General features: G+C 36.9%; 1 protein-coding gene across 18 annotated transcripts in view; it reads left to right on the top strand.

The window, feature by feature from the left end:
- Positions 1–22,298, top strand: part of SRRM1 (serine and arginine repetitive matrix 1) — a 29,341-nt gene extending 7,043 nt beyond the window's left edge. For 3 of the 18 annotated variants that reach the window (XM_006196786.4, XM_031683825.2, XM_072975096.1), the window contains 13 exons: positions 754–957; positions 1,482–1,676; positions 1,952–2,071; positions 3,878–4,152; positions 9,148–9,228; positions 9,771–9,857; positions 11,249–11,393; positions 11,745–11,786; positions 15,453–15,563; positions 17,781–18,248; positions 18,773–18,968; positions 20,633–20,842; positions 21,241–22,298. In XM_006196786.4, coding sequence (XP_006196848.2) covers positions 754–957; positions 1,482–1,676; positions 1,952–2,071; positions 3,878–4,152; positions 9,148–9,228; positions 9,771–9,857; positions 11,249–11,393; positions 11,745–11,786; positions 15,453–15,563; positions 17,781–18,248; positions 18,773–18,968; positions 20,633–20,842; positions 21,241–21,345 — 2,239 coding nt within the window. In that variant the 3' untranslated portion in view covers positions 21,346–22,298. The remainder of the gene's footprint in view (positions 1–753; positions 958–1,481; positions 1,677–1,951; positions 2,072–3,877; positions 4,153–9,147; positions 9,229–9,770; positions 9,858–11,248; positions 11,394–11,744; positions 11,787–15,452; positions 15,564–17,780; positions 18,249–18,772; positions 18,969–20,632; positions 20,843–21,240) is intronic. The other 15 variants (XM_031683819.2, XM_031683832.2, XM_072975098.1 and 12 more) reach the window with 7 other exon arrangements.
- The last annotated feature ends 412 nt before the right edge of the window (positions 22,299–22,710 follow it).

Here is a 22,710-nt window from a genome sequence, read left to right as displayed (position 1 = left end):
TTAGGCTTTTCATTTTTAGGGTTCTGCTAATTTCTTCATAAATTTTCTAGAACTAGTAAAGAGAAGAGGTAATTTCTTTATCCCCTTCATTTATATATTTGACATTAAAAGCTGCTTGGCAGGGAAGCAATATTTCTGGAGTTAGGCACAAATCATCGTGGTTACTACTTGACTATTGATTCACCAGGTCTACTGTTTTACTTTGAGTTAGGGAAACTACTATTGAGATGGAAAACTATCTTCTGTTCCAAAAAAGCTATCTTACGCAAGTTTGATACCTTTTTTTTCTCTTCTGAAGAGAATATTTCTTTACTAGTTATTTTTCTGGAATACGTAGACACTACCTGATGAACTCTGGTGGAATCTGTCTAATCCAGACTCTGTTTTGTTGGATTTGATTTATTATTCTGGTGTTTTCCTCCCTTTTAAGCATCTTTTTCCTCTGAAAAGTTACTCTTTGGTCTCCTCATCTCTGGGAATGATTTAAGAACCCAAGTCTAGAGTCTTCAGTCAAGCAATCCTCTGTTATAACTGGTATACTGGAGAATGTTACTATCCTTCATTTGCTTGTTTTTCTGTTTTTCTCTTGGCCCTTTTCTTAAGTAGATCGGATAGGATATCTTATTTCTGTAGAGAACTCAGATATAAATAGCAATGGTGTAATTAAAAAGATTAATCTCACTTATCCTTTTGACCCTCTTCCCCAATCCACATTATTCCAAAAAAACCTGAAAAAAATTGCTTTCATCCTAGACGCAAATCCAGATCTCCTTCCCCTAGAAGACGATCTTCCCCTGTCAGGAGAGAGAGAAAGCGCAGTCATTCTCGATCTCCCCGTCACAGAACCAAGAGCCGGAGTCCATCCCCTGCTCCAGAGAAAAAGGAAAAAACTCCAGAGCTCCCAGAACCATCAGTGAAAGTAAAAGAACCTTCAGTACAAGAGGCCACTTCTACTAGGCAAGTACACAAAAATTCACTTATAAATATCTTGGGTTTAGGCCGTTAAACGTAAATATGATACGTCTGAGTTAAAAACAAATTTACTTGATTGTTCCTTTTAGATACTTTTTAAATTATAAAATTAGATTGTTGGGGAAAAAATCAAATTGTATAGGAAATTATAAGTATATGCCCCAAAGGTGACCACTGCTATCTGCTGGTTGTGGTGTTTCAGGTTTTTTGTGTACTGTAACTTGCTCTTTTCCGCAATACTGTGGACAGCTTTGCACTTTAAAATTGTATTTGGTTATTGTTAGTTGTTCACTGGTTTTTCATTGATATACAAAATATACTTAAAGGCTCACATTTTTCCTGCTTTATATTCTTGGCGTTTGTTGAAATGGAGTTTACATGTACTTTTTAGAAGTCTTCATGGATTTTGAAAACTTGAAAGAGAGAAATAACTTTATTATTTCATTGTACTATGACTTAGGAATCTCAGTAGGAGAGGAGACAAAATAAGCTTTTTATTTTTCCCACAGTGACATCCTGAAAGTTCCCAAGCCTGAACCTGTACCAGAGCCTAAAGAACCTTCTCCAGAGAAAAATTCCAAAAAGGAAAAGGAAAAGGAGAAGACCAGGCCAAGATCTCGGTCACGTTCCAAGTCAAGATCCCGGACACGTTCTCGTTCTCCTTCTCATACTCGACCTAGACGGCGTCATAGATCCCGATCAAGGTGAGTAGTTGCTTTAGTATCTGCGGTAGATCCTAGTTTTATGTGCTACTTTCCTTGGTAGGGTTAGGTAAATTATTTAAAAGCAGTAGAAAACAGCACAAATGTACTTTGGACTTCCAGAGAGAATTTGACACTTTCTCTGTACCATAAAAATCTCTACATAAACAGAAAGTTGTATCCCTTGAAATCCATTTTTTAATGTGGCTGTTGAGAAAACTATGTCAAGGAATTCATTCCTTCCTCATGATGTATTCAGCTTCTAATTCTGTTCTCAGATCATATTCACCTAGAAGGAGGCCAAGCCCAAGAAGGCGGCCATCTCCTCGAAGAAGAACTCCGCCAAGACGAATGCCTCCTCCACCAAGGCATAGAAGGAGTAGATCTCCAGTGAGACGGTGAGAGTTTTTCTTTTTCTTTTTCTTTTTTTTTTATTTGGAAGTGTCAGGTGTATGAAAGTGCACCATGTGTTTGCTTCAGGCTAATCTTTGAATTAGTGTCCTCCTGGATAAAAACTCACAAGTAATGGTAGATAATGTAAAGAGCCACCTCATTTGAGGTGTAACACTGTTATTTATGCAATAATAAATGCTATTCCAGTGTTAGAAAATAAAAAATAAGAAATTCACCATCTTATTGGTGATTCTTGTTAACTTTACCCTTTTGGACCATACCAAGAAATCCTGTCAAGTAAGGGAATTGGCCACCTTCCCTGCTTGGCTTTCAGTTACCACCTAGCTTTTGAATATAGATGACTGAGAGTCAGTAAACTGCTTTACCAGTAATGAAGTAATCTATTTGCATCATACCTTTTAAAATATTTTTTAATATTAAAGAACTAATGAGTACTTATTATAAACAATTCAAACAATGTGAATTGAAAATTACCCACAATCCCACTCCATAGATATAACCATTATTAGCAGTTTGGTGTCTATATTTGAAGAGACTAGGCATAAAGGTGTTCTTTTTTAAAATTACTTTTAAATTAGTATAAGGTAAAATGTTTGGATCATCCGATCACTCTTAAAAAGATTGTTGCTACATCTCCCCAAAGTAGAGGCATGGTTCATTGGTAGTAGAGTTTTGTACCTTCTTGACGATGCATTTCACCTGTGTTTGGAAGGAACTGATGATTGCTCTTCAGATTACATTAAGGACAGAATATTTTGTATTTGAGTCTGTAAGGTTTTTTTCAGGGCACTGAGTCAACTTAGAAATAAAAGGGGAAAAATAAGTTCCATAATTTTTGTTGTTGTTACTGCGTTCTGAGGTTTTTCAGAGTCCCTTTTTTTTTTGAAAGTAATACTTTTCTTTGGGGAGGGGTTGTCAGGATATATTGAATCATTTTTTTATAAGAAGTACTAAAAATTGTAGAAATAATGGTACTACCGATAAGTGACTAAAGATGTAAATGTCAGTTTAGGCATCACACTTTTTCTAAAACTGATCTTTTCTCCTTAGGAAAGAAGTAATACTGATGCTTTCTAGTACGATATTAATGGAAACAGCTATTTCTTATATTGGAGTTTTGCAAACAGCATGTTTTAATTGCTTGCTGAGCCATTTAGCAGTCAAAATAATTTGCAGATTGTGTAAGATTCCCTTTCAGCCAGTTTTTATCTCACACTTAAGGTAGGGTTTCTTTTTTTCAGGTTCTCAGGAATTCTTCCGCCAAAGGTGAATTCTGCAGGTACACATAATTGCAACAGAACTTACCACAAAAATTTTGCCGCAGAATTCGAGAGGCCCCTGCTTCTAAGTTTATGTAGCTAAATGAATTCCTAATCTTGCACATCTTTTTTTTTAAATGCAGCCCAGAGGTTGCTTGACATTGTGTTACTAAGTGGAGAATACTTTGCTGGTCAAATTTTGTATGCAAACTCCAAAACACTCATTCCTGAGGAAGGAAGAGACTGGTTTAGTATTGTATTACAGCACTCAACTTATTTTATAACTGGAAAGGCAAACAGAAGCAGTTATCAGAATAAGTTATTTATAGTTGGTCTCAGAGCTAGCTGTTTCCTGTTCTAGGTTTTGGTTTTGTTTCCCATTTTTTATTTAAAAAAAGATCATTTATGTGCTTAGCTACATAAACTCAAAAGTTGGATAAAAATAGCTGTATTTTTGTATAAACTGTACATGCCTGTAAGGTCATTATCTGTAAGTATGCAGTTAATGAGTATGAATACTTTATTTCACAGAAGGCGACGTTCATCAGCATCCTTGTCTGGGAGTAGCTCGTCTTCATCTTCATCTCGTTCCCGGTCACCGCCAAAGAAGCCTCCAAAGAGGACATCCAGCCCCCCTCGAAAAACTCGTAGGTTATCTCCTTCAGGAAGTCCTCCGAGGCGAAGGCATAGGCCATCACCTCCAGCAACTCCACCGCCAAAAACTCGTCATTCCCCAACACCCCAGCAGTCTAACCGTACAAGGAAAAGTCGTGTTTCTGTTTCTCCAGGGAGAACTTCAGGTAAAGGTAAAAATCACATTCATAAAAACAGTGTATTCTTTCTTTCTTCATTTGGCTACAAAATACCTTGTCAGTTGTTGCAATTCCCTGTTCTTCAAAGTGTGAAGTAACTGGGTAATACTTGTATGCCATGGGGTTTTTGGTAAATACGCTTAGAGGCTCACCTTTTCTTTCCTGCTTTACCTTCACGGTTTGTTGAAATGGAGTTTGCATGTAAAAGTGTTTTGTTTTTAGCAGTGCCCTCTGGCGTTGAGTGGGTGGAGAAATGTACACCGTGGGCTGTTTGAGTTGGGGTAATTTAACAGTCTGCTGTCATGGTAAGGGATCATTTTGTTACTATGAGACCAGTTAACTTTTTTTTTTTTTAACCCTGAAGATTTTTTTGTTTGATATCTTATTTAAGGACTTCATATTCTGTTTTAATTCTTTCTTGGCCACATTGTACTCCCTAGGGAGGGACATAGTGTCCTCCTAAAGGGTGATTTGTTTTTTCAATTTAGGCTCTAGGCAGAGTTCTTCTGAGTGTTGTCCTTGTTTTATTCTGCAGACTGATTTCTGAGAAATTTATGATCTGTGATCTTGCCAGGCAAGTAGAATGTTTAGTTAGTTTGAGTGAAGGTTGCGATCCATGGGGTTTATTTCTTTAGTATTAAATACCCATGGAGGAAAACTATGGTATGCATTTGAATTGGGCCTCCGGTGCTTAGGGTTGGAATGATAAACACAGCCTGATGATGGGTAAGTAGTAGGGGAGGGGGAGGTCTTAAAAGGACTATTAACAGTAATTGGGTTTTAAGGAGCAATATGTGGGTTATTATATTCTGGGGTTGCTCTAATCATATTAAAATTTTCAGGTTATAAATGAAGAAAATGGGGATGGGCAAAATCTTGACTGTTTTTATGAAATTGAAAGCAGTATTTTTTTTCTTTAAAGGGGAGTAATTAGGTTTGTTTGTTTGTTTATAGGAGGTACTGGGAATTGAACCCAGGACCTTGTGCATACTAAACAGACACACTACCACTAAGCTATACCCTCCCACTACAGAGCAGTATTTCTAATCAGCACCCTGCTTCTTTCTTTATGTTCACCCCACCCCCACCTCTGTCCCCAGAATCCTGCAATGTGGTAATATCAGAAAGGCAAATTTTGCTTTTTTGAATGAACTCTATTACTGTGAGGTATAGACAAGCTATCAGAGTGAAAGGAAGAGTGGGGATAATGGTAATTTGTAAAGAGTAATGTATAGGTTTTCTGAATTTAAACGGATTAATTTGCTGATAACATTAAATTTTATGTGGCCATTTTTGTTGCATTGGCCCTGCAGACTTAGGCAGCTGGATAAATATAGAGAAACCTTTTTAGATCTTCAGGTTCAGGCTTAAGTATGGGAGGGGGTGTCTTAGGATTGCTTATTTTTGTAATACCATGTCTCATATTTTTGTTCAAAATAGTTAATAGTCAGTTTGTCCAAATCTGATGCCTCTTGTCCTGACCTATTTTTCTTTACTGTGAAGTTTATGCACTTCTAAGTATTTCTTTTCTTTGTCTGGAGTCAGAAAGTTCTCTAGTAAAAAAAAAATATTATGAATGTTCCCACCTGTTACATTGCAAAAACATGTCAAATTACGGTTTTTCTATTTACATCATATAGCCAAAGGGTAATAAAAGTACTGCACAAAACTGAATCCTTGTTTAATAGGTTGATTATTAAGTATTACTTGTTACCTTTGTAAGAGTCTGCACAGGTGCCAGCCTCTTGTTTTTGATATATTTTCAAGGGGACTGGGCTGCTGCCTTTTTGGAAACAAGTCATAGTGGGTATGTACATAGGAGAGAAGTCACAGTGAAAGACAAAAGATTAGTTACATTCCTGTGAATTATGGGACAGGTCTTCCGTGTTCAAACAAAACCCAACCGAAGAGATAGACTGTGGGCAGTGTACTGAGAGGCTACCTTTTATTCACTGAAGCTGAGTATTGATTCTAACTACTTGGAAATAGCTTTTTATAGTAAAATGATCCCAGCCTCTGTGATGAAATTTCAGAGCTTGGAAAGACTTCAGAGATTGTCATCAAGAAACAGGTTCTCAGGTTAAGTGATTTGGTCAAGGTCAACCAGCCAAGACTAGAATTTGGGTTCTCATTCCCAGTTGAATAATGTAGACTTAGCCCAGCTTTCCTGCCCCCAGATGCCTGTCTTGATTGCTAGAGGAGGGTGATAGAAAGCAGGGTAAAATCCTTTAGCTTCTGTATCTGGTAGTATGATTTCAGAAATTCCTTTTTTGTAGTCTCTATTGCTAATAAGAGCAGTGATACCATTGAAATGTGATAAATTTTACTTTTGTATTTCACGTTGTCACCAATTAGGGCTTTAAGATACTGCTGTTGATAGTGGGCAAATGGAGTGGGAGGGAGACAGGAAAAGTATTTCAGAGAATTTAGAGGTAAATTATTAGGAGTACAGTATACATTCTCATCTCGAAAGGATCTTCAGGAAGCATTTTATAATTGATGGCATGTCAGTTGAATTGGCATTATCTTAGTACGTAAAGAATGCTTTGAGATCAGTGGAATATTTAATGAAGTATGTTTACAGAGGATCTATACCTGTGGTGATGGTAATAATTTTGAGTTTAGATCAGTGTAGTTGTATAAATTGTGCTCTATAGACAATGATTATTTTACTAATTCTAGTCATAAAGTGACTTATCTTTACAAGTGATCTTTTGAGCAAGTCTGCAAGATTAATGATTAATAGGACTGTTGAGGTAAATTTTAAAATTCTGGTTTTCCAGTTGACTTGGGAGATTTCTTCATGCTGGAATGATTCTGCCCTTTGAATACTAAAAATAAAACAACATTGACATAAAAATCTTTTTAAAAAAAACTGTTTAAAATCGTATGTAGACATGCAAACATTGAGGAAACATTTATGTTACTGGTGCTGTGATTCAATCTATTAAACCAGAGTTGGTTTATAATGGATACTTACCTAATCATATTGTTATATAAACAACAATTAAAGACTATTTTAGCAAAGGCATTGTTGAGAGATTAAATCTGGAGAAAACTCCAAATAGGTGTTTCTGTGGAAGAGTGGGGATGTAATGTTATAGTTCAGTTGTATTATTTACTAAGTAGGCATTTGCCAACTATATAGCACATATAACCATATTTTTAATGTTTAAGGGAAAATGCATTCTAACATCCAGACAACCAGCTTCCAACCAAACAACCAGCTTCCAAGCACATTCTCGGCTGTTTGGAAATACATTCTTCCAAACACATTGCCAGTTCTCTAAGGTGGTTCTTGGACGTGTGGGTTTATAGATAACTGGATGTCTATAGTATCTTCAAGAATTGAACATTAGACACTTAAAAATGAGAATATTGACCCAAAAAATAGCTTCTAATCTTTAAAAATTCAAAGGAATTCCTATTTCATTTCTTTGAATTTGTTAAAATACAAGTTTTAAACTCAAATCTTGCTGCTGTATTTCATGATAACTAATTAAGACCACTGGATTCTTTACTCAATCCAGTAATTTGTCCAAAAGGCTTATTATGTAGAATTATTAATAAAATGCTGTTAATTTTTAAAGTATACTGGTAAATTTATCTGTTGGATTACTTCAGCAGATGATTAGATTGCTAAATTACTGCCATTTAAAATAAGCCTTTACAGAATTCTGGACACAAGTGTGTGTCAAAGGAAATGTATCTAAATTCTAGGCTAAACATTCCATGGTCATTGCTTTAATTAAATAAAACAAGTGTAAGGATCCTGAGGGGATCATATCGTAAGAACATAACTTGTCTTCAAGTTTAGTTATTAGAGGGATGTTATCAAATGATGTTTCAGGTTAATCTAGGGTAAGATTAATGATTATATATGTATATACTTTTGATTTTAATTGAAGAAATGGATGAATAGTGTAAATAGACAGTAATTGTTAGAAATTAAATCCTATGCCATAGAAATAGAGTCTTGGATTCAAATCCTAGTTCACTTAAATTATCTATGTGGCTTTGGTTGGGGTTTCTTTTCTTTCTTTTTTTAATAAAGCTTTGGAGAGAATCCTCCAGCCTAAATATTTGATATTTTTGCCATTGTGAACGTCTACTTTTTCACAGGTAGTTTTAAGTCCTTTATGTATTGGGAAGGTTATGCTCTACATAAAGAGGCTTTAATCTCTTGGGTGACTAATTTGTTCCTCTTCTGAACCAGATATTAGAAAACTTGTGAAAGTTTCATCAGATTTTATGTCTTAATCATTTATCATCTATATTTTCTAAACCCACCTCTAGTGGGTGCTTAAAAGCTCTTATGTTGATGAAGTCTCTGTAATTGAGTTGTGTGTGTTTTAGGTTGTAGGGGAGCACACAGAGGTTTACTTTAATGAGCTGGGTGTTACACATAGCGTAAAGATTGTTCTACACAGAAACAGCAGCTCCCGATTTCTCTTAACTGTTGTTTCTCTTGGGAGAATCTCATTTGAAAATTAAAAATCATTATAGAACTTCCTGAGGCTGTTCACCAAACATTTACAAATCCTTGCTTCCACTTCGAAGAGGAAATGACAACAAGGTCTTATATAACAAGGAACTTTTTAATTGTCAATAAGTTATTTATGAGAATAGTGTCACTTCTTTTTGTACTATTAAGAATATATCTTGTTGAACTTTTCTGGCCAGGCTTGTTTGCAAAGGCTCTGGCCAGTGTCAACATCAGGAGCCTCATCTGCACCGCAGGGGCTGGTGGACCTGTCCCCTCTGACACTGCTGCCCCAGCTGAGGAGAAGAAAGTGGAAGCAAAGAAAGAAGAATCCGAGGGGGATCTGATGATGACATGGGCTTTGGTCTTTTTGACTAAAGGTCTTTAGTAACACATTGAATAAAAATGAGTTCTTTGGTGCTGGGAAAATAAGAAAAGAATATATGTTGTGTAGCTTTCTTTTATATACGTAAATGTTTTTTTTTTTTCCCTCTTACTCGTTTTAGTGACAAAACATAAAGGTACTGAGAAAAGAGAGTCCCCTTCACCAGCACCCAAGCCTAGAAAAGTGGAGTTATCTGAATCAGGTAAGTTTTTTGTGTGTTTTTTATTTGTTGTTTTGTTTTTTTAAGCTGAATTAGATTTGCTGCACATTTGGTCATTCCCTTCTGGTTAAAGATTAATTATAGAATATGGCTAGGACTTTGAAGTCAGACCAACCTGTTAGAATCTGTAGCTCCAATCCTTAACTGGTCTTTGTTTTAATTAATTCTTCTGAACCTTATTTTTTTCTTTTTTCATCCCTGAAATGCAGATAACAGTATCATCCTTTAGGTTTTTGGTGATTAAATGAAATTGTGCTTACAAAGTGCTTGGCACCAGCCTGAACTGTCGCAGATGGCTAAATAAGTTTATTTTTATTACATTTGGTGAAGATAGTCTGAATTAGCATTTAAATTGGCATTTTAAGCTCCTTTATTTAAAACAAAAACAGAAACCAAAAAAACCATAGTAGCTGTATTGCTTTACCTAACCAGACAGGTTTAGGAGGCCGTCTCCCAATTCAAGTATGTCACATTTTCTGTATGCGTAACTAAAGAAGCACCTTCTAAATGCATCCATCTTTCAGAAGAAGATAAAGGTGGCAAAATGGCTGCGGCAGATTCTGTGCAGCAGAGACGCCAGTACAGACGACAGAACCAGCAGTCTTCCTCTGGTACGGACACTGGTTACATTTTTCCTATCTGCATATCCTAATAAAACTACTTAAGGTGTAAATATCAGTGAGTGTGCTTAGAATTAGTTTTGTTCCTTCGTAGAAACATGTTAGAGGAAGGGAAGTGTTAGTTTTGGGGTTTTGCTTTTAAGTACTTTCTTAAAACTTAATTTTCCTTTTAAATTGCTGTAGAAGTAATCGATCTTTAAAGTACAACAGTAAAACAAAACAGGAGTAAAAATTGGAAAAGTATGTTTCTCCACTGCCCCACATCTTACTCCCCAGAGGTTTTATTCAGAAATTTTCTGTGTGTATATAAGTATCTGTGATTTAAAAAACAAAACAAAATCCATAGAGGCTCAAGCTGCAGATTATATTGCCTGCCTTTCTAACTTAATACAGCCTGCTAGTTCTTCAGGATCTGCCTCATTTGTTTACTACTGCAGCACTTTTTATTGTAACACTATACTATAATCTGTTGAGCCACTCGTCTGTTTGGATATTTTAGGTTGTTTCTACTTTGTGTGTATGTGTACTTATGCAAGTATATCTGTAAACTAATAGAAGTGGAATTAAATTTAATTTCTGAATTAAAAAGTATGTGCACAGAAACTGATTTTTAAACCAAGTGTTCCGATTTTATTAGCTCAGTTGGTACTTGTGACTGAATCTAGGCACTGCCTTTGCTTTTCATTTATAAAATGGAAACCAAAGCATCCCACAGTGGCATTAAGTCTGTTAAAAGCTATGCAGCTTTTTCAACTCTTTTTTTTTTTAAGGTGACATTAATTGTGGAAATGTTTGAAAATGCATTAAAGTTTTAGACTTATTTTTTATACTTGGGACTTAATATTTTAAGTTAAGGAGACTGTGCAAACAATTGAAGTTTTTCTCTTTGCAGTCTTGGGTTACTACCAGGACTATAGGAAATGTCATGTACATTTTGTTTGATAAATGATACGAATATGGAAGTAAATTATTCAGACCCTAATAAGACTTTCAGTAGCCTTAAAAGGTGCGTAGAGTAACAAGAATTAAGTAATTGCTTGAGATGCTTTTTAAGCTTTACCTAGTTATTTGGAAAGTTACAAGATTCTTTTTCTTTGTTTTGAAAGTCACTAGATTCTTAAGGGACACATGACTTGATGGATTGTGCAGTGCAGATGATTTGTATAGCTTAATTATATAAGGTATATTTATGTATACTTGGCTTTCAAGTCATTGGACATATATTGATACTGCCTTTGTTCAGAGCTGATGGCTTGTATATGTGCTTGCTTATATTAGTGGACTTGATTTGCTAATATGGACACTCCATCTTCCAAGATTCAGAGCATAGACTCTTTTAAGCACAGACCTAATGTAAGTTTTTGTTTACTGTGTAATTATAGATTCTGGCTCCTCCTCTTCCTCAGAAGATGAGCGACCCAAAAGGTCCCATGTGAAGAATGGTGAGGTAGGCAGGCGGCGGAGACATTCCCCTTCCCGGAGTGCCTCTCCATCACCTCGAAAACGCCAGAAAGAGACTTCCCCTCGGTAATGTCTTTATTGGTGTTCTGTGGTTGTGATAGAACTTCATAACGTAAGGAATGGGCTGTGAGCTTACTTTAGAATTTGGTTAACTCCTTCATTTCAGGGACTCACTGTAGGAGATGGTCAGATTTTGGGGTATTTGGTTTTCTTTCTTCACTATTTAATGAGAACTTTTTTTTGTACCAGCTTGTCATATGGGTGCATGACTAGAATAGACTAGTTAAATCATAGCATTCACTCCTGACCATCTCTGAGCATCTAAAAAAAAATCTCCATTAGTGATACTTAACTCCATTAAAGTAATTAATTTTATGAATGGAATTCTTGACATTTGTTTTTCTCCACTGCTCTCAGGATGCAGATGGGAAAGCGATGGCAATCGCCAATGAATAAAAGGTTGGTTAGCCACTATTTTTAAATTAGGTTTACATGTCAGAAGTTTTAGTGACTTAATTTACTGTTTAGGTAACCTTATCCCATTTCTGGGTATACAGTGGGTATGGCTGTGAAGTTCCTCAGTTGTTTTGGTTTGATTGTATTTCTTTACACATTGGATTAATGATGAAAGTGTACACTGTTCATTTTAGAGCATCCTTTGAATTTAGATTTTGTGTAGTTATGGTATCTGGATATTTTCCAATAGATAGGTTAATAATGGTTCCTTAGATTTAGTGGGGAGGGACTTTGTGATGACTTTAGGGAAAGCAAGAACTTGGGAGAGACTTTTTAAAGATTTCAAATGACTCTAGGGCTTTGACTCTGTTCAGTGTTTCCTATAGTAGAAAGATATTTTGCATATCTTATGAATCCTTTTTGATCAGCAGTATCCTTATCCTTGTAACCATAAAGCCATAACATTTTAGAGTGAGATGGTACATAGAAATCTCTAATTCAGGCATATCATAAATGAGGAGAAGGCCCAGAGGTAGTGAAGTGAGTTTCTTAGGGTTACAAAGTGACAAAGCCAGATCTTAGATCTGTGCCGTTGACATTATACCAACCATTTCACCATAACATTATACTGTTTTTTTGCTAGTCCTCTGCTGTTTGGGGTCTTAGCTGCCACCAAGTTTCTAAGCATTTATCCTTCCCGAAACTTTCACATTGTCCTCCTTATAGCTCAGTTTTTAAATCTGTGTTGTTTTAGGTAGTCTCACTGATGAGAGTGTTTTCTTGGAAAGGTTCTTTGGAACCGGTCAGCAACCTTTATGTGATGGAGAAAAACAGTGTGTTTATGCTGTGGAAGTAACTAACTTGACAAAAAGAAATAAAAAAAATTTTAAAAATTTAAATGCAAAGGTATTCTGTTCCCGACTATAATTATCCCTGGCTTCTGTAAAACTACTAGTACAGCAGCTAAAAAATTGCTCTACAAAATCTAAGTGATAAAGCTCCCCACCATTATGGTTAGTGACTTTAGAGGTTACCATCAGGTATCTAGGAATTAAGAGTTGGAGAAAGAATTACTTGGAATCACATTTCATTATTTACTGTAGTTTTAAGAAGCAATACAGTCTGGCTTTGAATATTTCATATATAATGTTTAAAGATTGAAAAACACAACATTTACTGTGCTTCTAAATACTTGTCTTTGGGTATGGAACACTTCTTCCTTAATAGATAAAAGGTTGTTTGTCATACTTAGTATAAAAAGGTAGTTGTATCTGTAACTTCTTGTCTTTGTTACCAGCATGGCTAATGAAGTGAGGTTGCTCTGAAGAGGTCACCGCAGAGATAGCAAGCTCCTCATTCTGCTAAGACTTGTCTGTTCCTACATACTTGAGGACTGAGGGCGCCTTCATTTTCTGAGGCTTACTGAAACTGGTTCTCACAACTTGGGTGGGGGAGACTTCTCTACTCAGCAGTTTCTACACACAGTTAAAGGCTTGGGTTGGCATTTGTATTCAGAGTAACTATAAAATGTTTAGCTTTCTTCTTTTTTTTTTCTTTTCTTTCCCTTTCTGTTTTCTCTCTTTTCCTTTCTTTTTTTTTTTTTTTTACCTCTGAAATATGTGCCTTATCAGCTCAAGTAAGAAACTATAGCCTTCAGGTAATAGAGATTCCAGTTTTAAGTGATTATCAAAATTTTCTTGTAGTTCTGTAAGTTATGCTAGTCAGGTTATGGTTTTATTTATTCTGTTTGGTTATTTTCTCATATGGAAGCACAGGACATTGAAGGTCATCACTGAAAGGGACCTTTTAGTTACTTATGATAAGTCTTTCATTTACAAATGAAACTGAGACACAGAATAAATACCATTAGTGTATATCATAATAGATTTGAGTCCATTTTTTTAATGAGAGTATTTTTAGAGAAGCCACATAATAATAATAGCCTCTTATGCTGTTATACCTACTGAAAATACATTGGGTGTTCTTTGTATCACATCCTCAAAGTTTGTGAGTGTAAACCTTTGTTTTTCTTCTTTTTGAGTCAAAACCCAAAGACATTTGGGTTTTGACTCAAAAAGAAATCTTCATTGCCTGTTGAAACAATGCTGTAGTCCATACTGTTTCTCTAGGTCCCATAGTTGTCAGATTAACCCTGCTAGTAAAGTGGCTTTTCCTTTTATTTTTTTAATTAATAGCTTGATGTCTACATATTGTCTGAAGCTTATCTGTCTTTTTTTTTTAAACTTTTTTTTTTTGAGTTATAGTCATTTTACAATGTGTGTCAAATTATCTGTCTTGATATATTGCCTCTTGTGGTTTATATTTTAAATCTGTTCAAAGTGAAGTCCTGGTCCCCACAAGGCATAATAAGCATATTTAAATTGAAAATTAAATGTCATACTGAGTTTCACAATTTTCATTGTCTGTTAATAAAATTCTCCTTGGTTTTAATGAGGAACCAAGACTAGTAAACTTTAGAATATATTTCCAGATTCACAGGAAGCATCAATCCTGTACTGGGCAAGAAATTCAGAACTAATTACAGTTGACCCTTTAACAATATGTATTTGAACTGTGCATGTCCACTTACACACAGATTTCTTTTTTTTCTTTCATTAAATACATACTACATGATCCTTGTTTAGTTGAATCTGGAAATGTAGAGTCCAGATACAGAGGGTCAAATGTAAAGTTATATACAAATTTTCAGCTGCACAAGTTCAATGCCCCTAGCCCCCCACATTGTTTTAAGAGTCAGTTGTACATTATTTGACTACTTGTATACACAGACTTAGCCAGTAGGTGGCAAACTGGCTTGAATTTACTTTATCCACTGGGAGACTACTATGTTAGTCCAATTGATAGAATTGTATTTTTTTCAGGTGTGCTTTTCATGTTGGTTAAGTGTGTAACAGAGCTCAGAATTAAGTTCTGTGATTCTTATGTATATTTTAACCACATTGCTCCCAGTGATGGCTTTAGTGCTCACACAGGTTTGGTCCTTTGTCCTTAGATAGTGTTTTTAGTTAGTACTATGCAACTCTTAAACTATAGGGATATATTCCCCTCCCCCCCCAAAAAAAATCAAGAACTTTGAGCAGTGACACCCAGATTTGGGGTCTTAAATCACTGGTGACTATTAAAATTTTAAATTTCTACATTAGAACTTTGAATTTTTCTGGCTTTAAAGCAGTTGTTCCTAACAAGGAATCAAAGTTACCTGGAGAACCTTTTTAATATATACTGGCTAAACTGTAGCCCAGACCTGGTAAACAAAGTTCACATGAGCTCCCCAGCTGTGTCTGATGTGCATTCCAGTTAAGCAACACTCTAAGGCAGTGTTTTCAAACTTTTTTTCACCCTGCATCATGTTAAGAATGTATTATGTCATGACCTAGACAGCATATTTAGAAACAAAAATTTCACAAAATTTACCCTTACCACCACAAGGAAACATTCTTTTTCTTTTCTTTTTCTCTTCTTCCCCCCCCCCCAAATCTTGGTTCTCATCAGGGTCTTAAATACACTGTAGCTTGAAAAACGTTGCATTGAGATATAGGGTAACAGTTGCTGCACTTTGAGTTAACAATGATTGAAACTAAATCATTTCAACCACTTAATTATAAATGCTGCTGAATTGGAATCAACTGTAATTCTTCTTTGGTTTAGTGGTAGACGGAGGAGAAGCCCCTCCCCGCCACCCGCCAGAAGGCGGCGTTCTCCTTCTCCTGCTCCTCCTCCTCGACGCCGCAGGTCGCCCACACCACCACCGCGACGAAGGTACCTTCTCATGTGTGCTAATTATTGGGAGCTGGTGAGAGCAGCTTTGAGTCTTTGTGATTAAAATATCTTATTCCAGTGGCATTGCTCCACTGTTTACAAAATGCCATCCACATACTGTACAATTCCACTTATACGAAGAGTCCAGAGCACCCACATCTATAGAGATAGATTAGATGTGCCAGGGTGGGATGGGAATGGGGAATGATGATAGTTGCGCAGTTGTGAATACAGTTGACCCTTGAACAATGTAGGGGCGGGTAGGGGTATGGACCCTCTGTGCAGTGTAAACCCAAGTATAACTTTATGGACTATGGAGTTGACCCTCCATATCTGTGGATTCAACCAACAGTGGATTGTGTACTATTACACTATGTATAAAAAAAAATCCACATAGAAGTGGACCCACGCAGTTCAAACCCGTGTTCAAAGGTCAACTGTAAACTAAAATGTTTGAAATGTATACTGCAAATGGATGAATTTTATGGTATGTGAACCACATATCAAAAAAATGTTAAGTAAGTTAAAAGGCAAAATCACTAGTGATTACAGAGGGGAAATTACTAACTTTACAATGGGGTATTCTTAACAAGGAATCAAAGTCAGCATTCCCAGTAATACATATTGGCATCACGTAATCTCTATAGTATCCTCCCCAGTTATATAGAACCTCAGTCTAATTATTAGGAAATACAGTCACCCTTCTATCCAAGGGATTTTGGTTACAGACCCCCCTCCCCCCAATTTCTAGGTTCTTTATATGATACCTCATACAGTGTGAATACTTTGTAAAATAGTTTTAAATACAGTGTATATGCTTTATAGTTATTAGTGTGTGGCAAATTCAAGTTTTACTTTTTGGAACTTTCTGAATTTTTTTCCTCTTCAGATATTTTTGATCCACAGTTGGTAACCTGTGGATAATTAAGTCATTCTACAAAGTAACTTGCCAGTACTCTTCATAAAATGTTAATCATGAGAGACAGACTGAGGAACAGTTATACATTGGCAGAAACTAAGGATGCACAACTAAATGCAACACAGGATGCTGGGTTTTGGAACCTGAAACAGAAAAAGGACATTAGTGGAAAACCGGGGTGGTTATTAGTATTATAGTTAACACCAAGGTAGCACTAAGGTTAATTTGATAGTTTTAATGATTTTTCTGTTAATGAGATACTAAGTGGCAAGTCTCCACTATTTTTATAGCTCTTCTGTAAATCTAAATGATTTCAAAATGAAAAGGGAAAAAATTTTGAAGAGCATTGCTCAAACACATTACCAAGTGGCTATTAGCGCTGCTGAATGCCTCTTATCTGCCAGGTAAAGGGTTAAGAGCTTTATATGCTTCATCTCATCCTCAGATGATCTTGCTTGGTAGATGGTATTCACATTTTTCAGGGGAGGAAATGGCTGTTCAGAGTTATTAAATAATTGCCCAAGAGCAAAATGGAACTGCACTCTACAGTGTTGCCGAGTGTATGGCCTATTGCAAAGCTAATTTTAGGCACGAAAATATTTTGAACTCAAAAGTCTGAATATTTCAGGAGAAAATTTAAGCATTTGGAACTGAATGTGATACTCAGGTTTAATTCCTGAGAGGCAAGTTAAGTAGGAATTAAGCATTAAGAGGAAGGCCAGGTTGGACTTTCACAGGGGTGCATTCTGCCTGCCAGTAGACTTCCACTGAAAACGTCTTTTGACAAAATGCAAGTCTCTTGGTGGCAGACGGTTAGAGATACCTTTTAAAGCTAGTACCTGTGAGTCCAAACAGCAGTTTAGAGAGGGTACCACATAGAGCTCTTTAAAGCTCAGACTTCATGAGTGCAAGTTTGAATATGGTCAGTAGTCTTGGTAATGCAGTTATCTAGTTACTACATGGTGGTAATGGAGAGTCATAGTTTCTTTAGAGCCATGCAAGATTCTCTTCTCAAAAAGCATTAAATTGACTCTTTGTGGATTGTACTAAGTGACTTGGCAGACTTGAATTTAGTCTGAAAACTCTAAGTTTCTCCATTAACCAGAATGTTCTATTTGTATTCATTCTAGGAGAAACAGGAATTTACTAAGTGATTTTTTACTTTCAATGAGGATAAAGGCATAGCATTTCCACTTAGAAATATTCTCTTTGTCTGGTGCCATAAGTGTGTAGGTTTCTTTGCATTCTATTGCTTTTAGTCTCTTAGACTTTTCAGCTTACTGATGTATTTTTCCTAGGACTCCTTCACCTCCTCCCCGTCGGCGCTCACCTTCCCCAAGAAGATACTCTCCTCCAATACAGAGGAGATACTCTCCTTCTCCGCCTCCAAAGAGAAGAACGGCTTCACCCCCTCCTCCTCCTCCTAAACGAAGGGCATCACCATCTCCACCACCAAAGCGTCGGGTCTCCCACTCACCACCTCCCAAACAAAGGAGCTCCCCAGTCACCAAGAGACGTTCACCTTCATTGTCTTCAAAGCATAGAAAGGGGTCTTCCCCGAGCCGGTCTACCCGGGAGGCCCGGTCGCCACAACCAAACAAACGCCATTCGCCCTCACCACGGCCTCGAGCGCCTCAGACCTCCTCAAGTCCTCCACCTGTCCGAAGAGGAGCATCGTCATCACCCCAAAGAAGGCAGTCCCCATCTCCAAGTTCTAGGCCCATTAGGAGAGTCTCCAGGACTCCGGAACCCAAAAAGACAAAAAAGTAAAAATACTTAATGCTTTTCGGTTAGGAACACTAACTTGCATAGCTCTTTATGTTTGGAAGCTTTCCCCTCCTCCGCCACCAAAATCACAGAAAATAGCTGTAAAATACAAATTTTTAAGGCAATTCTGGTTACTATTCATAGATATTTTTCTGTTTCCAGGGTAGTTCGTAGCATAAGCTAAGTATCATAGAAGTTTACTTGGCTCTTATGAGTATCAGGTTTATTAATACCTGTAAGAACCAAGGGATGTGCTCCCAAACCTAGTTCTGAAGTATACATAGACTATTTCTTGCATGTCTATGTAAGACTGATAAAGGCAGTCTTAAATATAAGGAGCAAGCATTATTAATTTCATACAGGAAGAATCATTAACAGAATGAATAGAGGATTCTGGGGCTTGAACTACTCTCCAGGAGACTATTTAAAGTGTGTGATCTGGTTGTATAGTGGTATTTGGTTGTTTTCTCATAAGAAATATGAGATTTTCGGATATTAAATTTTTTTTTTCTTCTGTTTCTAGAGCTGCCTCACCAAGCCCTCAATCAGTAAGGAGGGTCTCATCTTCCCGATCTGTCTCAGGATCTCCTGAGCCAGCAGCTAAAAAAGCCCCAGCACCTCCATCCCCTGTCCAGTCTCAGTCACCCTCTACCAACTGGTCACCAGCGGTACCGGTCAAAAAGGCTAAAAGCCCGACACCAAGCCCATCACCGGCAAGGGTACGTCTGCCCTGGTTTGGACATCCTTTATAATTGGGTATGGGTCACTTGGAAGTGGAGCATTATTTTCTGTGGTTCAGATGGACTTCAAAAGGAGGTGCAAGTTAAGTGATGGTGGTTTCATCATAGTCTGTGTTTAATATTCTAGATATCTACTAATTTGTGATGTCTAACACTATTAAATTCTGTCATCTTGGTGGTGAAGATTGGACTATATAGAAAATCTAAAAAATTAAAAAATTACCCTTGATCCTATTCCCTAAGGGGAAAAATGGGTTAAAGCATTTTTCCTGTTTTCTCTAGTGTTTGACAGGTTTTGGGATAGTTGTGATCGCACAATCAATTAAAGTTTCAATCTTAGATCATGTCTATTAATATGATTCCACTTTTATAAAGGAAAGATACATCATAAGGAAGAGATCAAAATGTTGACAGTGGTTATGTGTCAGAAGGAGAATGATGAGTGATCTTAATTTTTCTTCTTTACCCATGCTCTTTTTCCTATAGTGGATATACATTATTTCTAAAATAAAAAGTGAACCTTGTAACTTGTGAAATATTAGATGAAATGAAAAGTGCTTTATTGGCCCATATAATAGCCCTGTCTTTGGCTAGCTACATAAATAAGAATAAAACTCTTGTTTTTACCTTGTCATGTTTGAACTGTTTTCCCCCCTTCTGTGAGACATTAATCATGGCAGGTTCCTATAATGTTTGAAATTAGTGATTAGATATCCATCTTAATAGGATTGAATTGTGCAGACTAACTGTATGGATTGAGAAGTTTTAACCAATTGCTTAGAAATGTGAAATTTAAAAATCAAAGACAAGATTGGGTTATAGTGGTGCCTACACGTTCCATGAATTTGGAATTTATACAGTGAACAAACCACCTGCATTCCACAGACACGACATTCACACAAGCTTGTATTTAGAATGTTGGCTATTAAAAAGCCTGCATGTTAGGCTGGTATTGTGGGTGATTTACAGATATTCCCATTTAATTTTCATAACAGCTTTGGGGATTATTATACCCATTTTGGGTTGATTAAAAGGCCTCAGAGCAAGTCAAGCAATTTGTCTGAGGTCAGATAGTTGAATAGGTTTGGAGACTAGAATTCAGCTCAGGCCTAGGTGAGTCCAGAGACTTTTCTTTCTACTGTGCATGTTGCTTGTGCTTGTGTCTGGAGGTAGACCCTGACTCATTCCAGTCTTGGATACCTGACTTGTGGTTGAGAAACCTTGGTTTAATGTGAAGTTAGTTTTTTTCTTGTTGTTTTGTTTTGTTTTGTTTTAATTTATTTTGGTGGGGGGAGGGGAGGTAATTAGGTTTATTTATTTTTTTAATGGAGGTACTGAGGATTGAACCCAGGGCCTCATGCATGCTAGGCATGCACTCTACCACTGAGCTATACCTTCTCCCCAGTTGAGGAAATTCTGAATAATCATTGACCTTCAAGGTCCATTTAGCTCTTGAAGTCTTTGCTATCTGGTGGTTCCTGTGTTTAGGAATACTTGGTGGTGATTGGGCCCTTTTCCTACCCGAATCTGTGGGAAATCCTAAGATTGGTCCATTTGGTTATTCCCTTGAGGAAATAAAATGTTTAGCTGGATAGGATTTTAGTCAGGTTGATTTTATTGCTTTTGTTTTCCTGAATCTCTAGAATTCAGACCCAGAAGGAGGTGGAAAGAAAAAGAAGAAAAAGAAGGACAAGAAACACAAAAAGGATAAGAAGCACAAGAAGCACAAAAAACACAAGAAGGAGAAAGCTGTGGCTGCGGCGGCTGCCCCCGCCGTGGCGCCTGCGGCTGCCGCTGCTCCCACCACTGCATCAGCGCAGGAGGAGCCGGAGGCAGAGCCGGAGCCCAAGAAGGTATTTATGGACGCTGGCTTACAGCGCATGCAGATAGCTAAGCTGTTTGCTTTTGAGAAGTAGCTAAATAGTTTTTTCTTTTAATAATTGGATTCTCAGCTGATAACTCCCTTCTGATCTGCTTCTCCGTGACCACCTACCAAGAGCAGGGGTTTGCTAAGGCTAAAGATAAGAATATGAACGTCATTTAAAAAGCTTAATGTATTTTTTTTAAGAGAACTTTGAGATGTACTTCAGCATACCATATAATTCACCCATTTGAAGTATATGATTTTATGGTTTTTAGTGTATTCATTAGAATTATGCAGCCATCATGACAGTTTGATTCTCCTGTGTGCTCGGCATCTTCCACCAGTGTCTTTTAAGACTTAATGACATGACCTTTCTGGTTTTTTCAGGAGACTGAAAGTGAGGCTGAAGATAACCTTGATGACTTAGAAAAGCATCTGCGTGAGAAGGCCCTGAGATCAATGCGGAAGGCTCAAGTGTCCCCACAGTCCTAGGTGGAAATGTTTGTTATGATGTAAATTTTATTTGGTTTGTACGCAATTCAATTTCAAAATTGCTAAAATGTGTTTGAGCTTTAGACTATAACATTTGTTGTAATAATTGCTAGGTTGAAGTTCACCATGTAAAAAAAGGGCATGGATTTACATTGCAAAAGGTGTCCACAGTGTATTAGTGACATTCTTTCATTGACAGCTGACATAAATTCATTTAGCGTGAACTATTTTAAGCCAAAAAAAAATCTCCTTTTTAAAAAAGGGGGTTTAAATACTGTTGGCATTCATATGGTTCCTTTAAATGCCCCTGGCTATTCCCAGAGGTTTTTCTTTCTTCTTTTTACCTTTTCTTTATTTCTGTCTTTTTTTTTTTTCCTCATTTGAGTCTTAGCACCCGTTTAAGTTATGATGCTTCCAACCTTGTATGGTTTGCAAGCTTGCCCAGAAATAAGACCACTGTTGAACTACCACAAAAGTATAAATGAATATTTTAATGCCACAATCTTTCCTGTTGCCTGTGGAGTCTCTGCTGAAATGAATCAGGATTTGAGCTCTAGGATGAGACAGAAAATGAAAGCATGTTGTTTGCCAGGACACTGTGGGTTTATATTGATGTGTAACAAGTTGATTTGGAACACTGGAATTTCATTCTATTCTGTTGTGTTTTTTTGTTTAAGGCAATTAACTAGCCCCAGGAAGGATCCTTCAGTTATATAAAATTTTGTTTAATGAAATGTCATGGCTCCATTCATAATTTTGTCTTGTTCTTCCAATTGGTATACACAGCTTTCAGAGCTCTTGTATTTGGAAGGCTGGAAGGGCCCAGACTTTGAAATAGTGTCTTGTTTTCACTGTTTTGTTTTTGTTTTTTGTTTTTTTTTTTTAAACTAAAGCTATATAAAGCTTGTGGATTAAACAGAATAAATTTCTAAATTTAAAAATATTGGCCACTCACTTTTACTTACCCATCTCAATAATGCAGGAAACTTATCTTAGAAATCTTACAGTGCCTATATGTTTAACCCCTTGGCACCTTTGGCAGCGTGAGGGTTGGGCAAGGGAAATACAAGGTGATGAGATTGTCTTGCCATCTTTATGTTAATAATGATAAGTGCTGTGAAGGGAAAGTGAAGTGAGATTGGAACTATATAATGGACAGGACAAGTCAGCCAGGCACAGGGGAAGAGTTGAGTTTCAGGCAGAGCAAACAGTATCTGTGTATACCCCTAGGCAGAAGGAGCCTGGCACATTCCAGAAAGTGAATGAAGGCTATGAAATGACTGGAGCATCCTCCCTTGATCATGAGTGGGGTGTGTGTGTGTGTGTGTGTGTGTGGGTGTGTGGGTGTGTGATGTTAGGCTACGA

Source organism: Vicugna pacos, chromosome 13 (assembly GCF_048564905.1).
Source record: "Vicugna pacos chromosome 13, VicPac4, whole genome shotgun sequence".
Taxonomy (NCBI): Eukaryota; Metazoa; Chordata; class Mammalia; order Artiodactyla; family Camelidae; genus Vicugna; species Vicugna pacos.
This window is presented reverse-complemented; position numbering and strand designations above follow the sequence as displayed.